Here is a 5,615-nt window from a genome sequence, read left to right on the forward strand (position 1 = left end):
TAAGACAAAAGATGCAGGCAAGACAAGAGCAACATCCAAAGACACTCCAAGAACATCACCCATCATAACTAGGAGCAAACAGAACGGTGACCAACCAATGAACAAAAAACCAGACGCAGTAGAGAGTTCTCATCCCAACAATGTCGCCTTATCACCGCAACATCACTCAAAGCAGCAGCAGCAAAAGTATGACCATCTAGAACAACCGTCATCACCAACCGAGCGGACCAGCGAGAAGAGGTCGACGAATCCGCAGCACCACAACAGACCTACGGAATGCCACCCACCAACGAACAGAATGTGGTCCTCGTACTATTAATTTACCCGGCACGGGAGCGTCCCAAACAGCTGACCTGCCATCGGATCCTCCTGTCCCCGTGATACAAATCTTAGAAGAAGGAAATACAGCTGTTGCAGGACAGGGAGGAACCCCGAACCATGCTTCTAACCAATCTGTGCAACTAGCGGTAGAGCTAGACGAAATGAGAAGGAATCAAAATACATACGCGGATGCAACGACTCTGTTGGATTACGAGAATCAGCAGCCCAAGGAGAGGATAGCACAAGGAGTAGATAGATGAGCACCGGAGATACATGAGGAAGCAAATTTAAAGCACCGGAACCAAATCCAGAACGAAGAATGGTCGTTAGAAACCCTGAGCCCCCGAATGATCGACGTTGTACCAAGCAGCGTAACGAAGAAACAGATCCAGAATACGTAGCAGAGTACGTCACCGGGAATTCAGACTATTACGACGATGACCCTAGAGGAGCAGGACGAACAACGCTATGGGATAAAAATTTCCTAGCCATGGAAGCCCTTTGTAACGAGTTGATGGAAGAAATTAAACAATTAAAGGCCAGACGAGGAGAAGGGAGACTAGATGAAGTAATGATGGAAGTTCCCACCATACCTTTATCCGCACATCTAGCAAGAGCCCAGATTGTTGGAATATTTTCAACGCCGCTAACCAAAGGGGGGTCCTGGGGGGCATCGCCCCCCAGGATGTGGTCGACATGCAAGTCTAGACACTACATGGTTAGGCAACTACTCAAGAGGGGAGTAGTTACGGTTAACTTTATTGAATCAAAGAGGAATTTGGCAGACCCATTTACGAAAAGTCTACCAAGTTCAGTGGTTTCAATAAAAAGGAAAGAAATGGGACTAAGGTCTGTGAAGGAAGTTTGATCTCCCATAGCAGAAACCCAACCTATGTTTTGAAAAGGATAAACAAGGTTCAATGTGGTACCAACAAGTTATGGATGTGGATTATGGAGCACTAATATAAAAACTTCCCATTTCTTATTAGTGCTGGTTTCTGCAAGAAAATAGGATGGATGTAAATCCTTAATGAGTCTATGATTAGTAAAAGGTGTATCGCAGAAACACCTTCGAGACTTACCTATATGAGTATGGAAATAAGGCCGTTTCCTAAGAGAAGAAGACCGTTCTCTAAAGAAGACTCATGAACAAGGATATAAGCACATGGCCATTAACGTGCTTGGCTACAGAACACATGATTTTATGAAATCAATATGTGTGGAGACTCCGGTTTTATCATAAGGGGTACTTGGTTCAAGACTGGTTTCACCATAGAACCTCGATAAGGCTTTGAGTTTCTTACACTAAGTGAAGGTTCAAATCCAAAAGATACCTATCATTTATGTGTTGATTTCAACGATGATGCTTAGTCTCAATTGTGCTTGAACTACGTTGGCTTGATCCCACTCGGGTACGTAGGCAGTCACTTCGGTGATGCAGTCACTCTGATTTAAAAGTTTTAACTTTGTTTTATGGTTTTTGAAAATAGGGGGAGAATGTTGGAATATTTTCAACGCCGCTAACCAAAGGCATCGCCCCCCAGGCTGTGGTCGACCTGACAGGTCAGGTCGTGGGGGTCCAGGGGAGACCGCCCCTGGTGGGGGTTTCAAGGGGGCAACGCCCCCGGAAGAATTTTTTGAACTGACGGTTTTATTTGGCCGATAAAAGCCTGTTCGAAAATTTCGAATCCAAAAGACACCATTGATGTCTGTTGATGAAGGAACCTGACGTTTCGTGAATAGAAACCTGTTGGCGAATAAAAACCTATTCCCAACAGGTGCAAAACCCTTTATAAATAGCTTCTCCCAGTTTCGTTTAACATATAAGAAAAATCAATCTGTTTTCTCTGTTTCAAAAAGCATCATCAGAAATCAGAAATCTCTTTGTGTGTTCTTGATTGAATCAAGGGGTACAAACCTTGAATTCAGTTTTCGTTGCAGGGCTTTCATTGTATCCTGAAGGCAATATTTCGCATACCTGTTGTAATCGCCAATTGTTATTGGGAGGGTAGAAATATTTGTCTAAAAGAAATTTATACAAGCCTTGAAAGTTTTGGAGTGCAACACTTTCTTCTCTGTGTCATTCATCCTTTGTGAAACCCATTTTTTTCCAACACAGATTGCATCCAAGTTCCCTATTCCTCTGTTCGAATGCTACGACCGATCTATCGATCCTACGACACATCTACATTACTATAACTGAATACTGGCTCGATGGGAAAGAGACGATGTAGTTATGTGCAGATACATTCCTTCTAGTTTGAAGGGCTTCGCTCATGGTTTGACAATCTGCCGCCTGACTCCATTGGCTCCTACGAACAACTCACTAAGGTGTTTCTGGAGACGTATATGTACAACAAGACCATGAACGCTGGGATGGACAAGTTGTTCTCATTATCCATCAACCCCAAAGAAACAATAAGAGACTACACAAACATGTGGCATAAGATATGTCATGCAATTGGAAATGTCACGCCGGTGGTAAGCATCAATTGGTCTGGACCGCATGAGTGCTTTGTTCGTTGAAATTCACGAGAACAATCCTACTACCGAAGGGGATCTTCGTATCATCATTGAATAACGCGCCAGGTTAGAGGAAATACAGCAGGAGAATACCAGAGTGCAAATGCATAAATCTCACCACCAACTCAGTGGCACCATCAGGCAACTCTTCCAAGAGAGCCAATTCGACTGAAAGGTACAACGATGATAAACGAGGACGCCGGGATGAAAAACGACGAGGTGATCAGAGGTTCGAAGATCAAGTGTTCTCTAAACTCGATGCAAGTTACACGCGCATCCTACGAGCAATCAAGGATCGAACAAGCTTCGAATGGCCGTGTTCAAAAGGGAGACAACCTCCTAAGACAGAAAAATCAAGAGATTATTGCGAATCTCATTGTTTCAACGGTCACCAGACAGAGAAATGCAATAATCTAAAGATAATGATCCAAAAACTGATCGATGCCGGTGATCTTAAGGAATATACGCAACGGTCCGGATCTCAGGAAGGAAATCACGATAACAAGGCCGTACAACTACCAGAGAATGATCGCACCATCAACACCATATATTGTTACGAACCAACATGTCCATCACTAACAGGACAGATAAGCAAGAGATTAAGGAAGCAGTTAGAGACATATTGTGAGTTGTACAAGATCGACGGAGAAGAAGTCAAGGAATGTGAGCAATAGATGAACACGACACTTACCTTTTATTCCAAGGATGTGGACGAAGATATGGAAGACCCTAATGACCCGCTGGTTCTCACGCTGCCAGTTTCAGGATGGAACATAAAGAAGATAATGATAGATGACGGAAGTTCGGTCAATGTCCTATTCTACGACACTTTCAAACGCATGAAACTGAACGATGAGCAGTTGCTGACCTCGTATTACACCATCTTTGGCTTCAATGGGGCAGTGCCAAAGCCTTTAGGAGATATAATTCTTGAAGTGAAAGTATGTCCCATGAATGTTCATACTAGATTAAGTGTCGTCGATGCACCGTCACCATACAATACTATTATAGGACGAAGATGGATGCATCGACTCAAGGGGGTAGCATCAACTTACCATCAATACTTCAGATTTCCAACCCCATACGGAGAAATGGAAATCAAAGCAGATCAAGTAAGTGCTAGGATATGCCAAGCCCAAGAGATGCGACTCAACATGGAGGAAGAATTGAAGCGGAATACCCAAAGAGGTTAGAACAAGGTCGAAGCCAAAGATCAAGCAATCAATCAATACCTCGAGGATGTTGCAAGATAGAGGTACCAACAAACAACACGAGTGCAGAAACCATGAACTCCGGAACAAGCGTCTCAGGGGCAAAAGGAAATGGTGAGCCTACCAAATAGAAATTAAAGAACGTTCCCCATCTAGGGCCCGCCAAGGCGCACCTTCACTTCTGTCGAACCCACAAAAGATATCAATGTAGGAAAAGAAGGCGAGCTCAGAATGATAAAAATAGGAACTCTACTAGATGCGGAACGAGAAAAGGCGTTCATTGACTTACTCAAAGAATATGCGGACATTTTCGCTTGGTCATTAGGAGATATGCCCGGCATCGACCCGAACATTGTGCAACATGAACTCTGCATACAACCAGGCAGCACCCCCGTTCAGGCAACGTTTGCGTAAGGTGGAACCAGAGTATCATCAAGACGTGGAACGAGAACTCAAGAAACTAAAGGACGCAGGTTTTATCAAGGAGGTCAAATACCCAACGTGGATCTCTAACATGGTCATCGTCCCCAAGAAGAATGGCAGAGTTAGAATATGCATTGATTTTACGAACCTTAACAAGACATGCCCGAAAGATATCTATCCACTCCCTAGCATCGATCAACTGGTTGATGACGTCGAAGGGCACGAAGAGCTATCATTTATGGATGGATACGCAGGGTATAACCAGATAGCACTCGCCGAAGAGGACCAGCAATACACAACTTTTTTCACTCCCCATGGATTGTACTGCTACGCTCGCATGCCCTTCGGACTACGCAACGCAGGTGCTACTTACCAAAGGCGCGTCGATGCAATCTTCAAACCATGGATCGGACGAACTTTAGAAGCTTACGTCAATGATATGTTGGTGAAAAGTAAGCTATGAAAAGATCATCTGCGTGACCTGAGGAAATCTTCGAAGCAATGAGGAAATTCAATATGAAGGTCAACCCGGAAAAGTGCACTTTCGGTGTCACTACAGGAAAGTTTCTAGGATATGTGGTGACCCTGAGGGGAATCGAAGTTGATCCAGCGAGAATTCAAGCCATCACAGAAATGTCATCTCCAAAGAATGAGAAGAAGGTACAAAAACTCAACGGAAGTCTAGCAGCTCTAGGAAGGTTCATCGCCAGATCCACAGACAAATGCAAGTTATTCTTTGACATCTTAAAGAAGAAAAGCAAGTTCTCTTGGACAGAAGAGTGCGAACAGTCCTTCCAAAAGATCAAAGAATATCTAACAACCATCCCCATCCTATAAAATCCAGACCCCGCAGAATTCCTAGCACTTTATATCGCTGCAACCGAAGATGTCGTGAGTGCGTGTTGGTAAGAACGAACACCAAGGTCGAGCAACCAATCTACTACATCAGCAAAACCCTCAACCCGACGGAAATGAATTATACGAAGATAAAACAACTCATACTGGCACTGATCTTCGCAACACAGAAGCTGCGAACCTATTTCCTAACTCACCATGTTCGTGTCCCTAGTAAAGCACCACTGGAAGTGGTTCTTAAGAGTGCGGCCAAGGTAGGAAGAATAGCCAAGTGGAACGCAT

At 44.0% G+C, this 5,615-nt stretch overlaps 1 protein-coding gene across 1 annotated transcript; it reads left to right on the forward strand.

Annotated features, from left to right (window-relative positions):
* The first annotated feature begins 640 nt into the window (after positions 1-640).
* LOC113334038 lies at positions 641-4,941 on the forward strand. Its single transcript, XM_026580387.1, has 3 exons — positions 641-889; positions 3,549-3,956; positions 4,381-4,941. Exons 1-3 carry the CDS (start codon positions 641-643, stop codon positions 4,939-4,941), a joined length of 1,218 nt encoding a protein of 405 aa, XP_026436172.1.
* The last annotated feature ends 674 nt before the right edge of the window (positions 4,942-5,615 follow it).

The sequence above is a fragment of the Papaver somniferum genome, unplaced genomic scaffold, assembly GCF_003573695.1.
Source record: "Papaver somniferum cultivar HN1 unplaced genomic scaffold, ASM357369v1 unplaced-scaffold_135, whole genome shotgun sequence".
Lineage (NCBI taxonomy): Eukaryota > Viridiplantae > Streptophyta > Magnoliopsida > Ranunculales > Papaveraceae > Papaver > Papaver somniferum.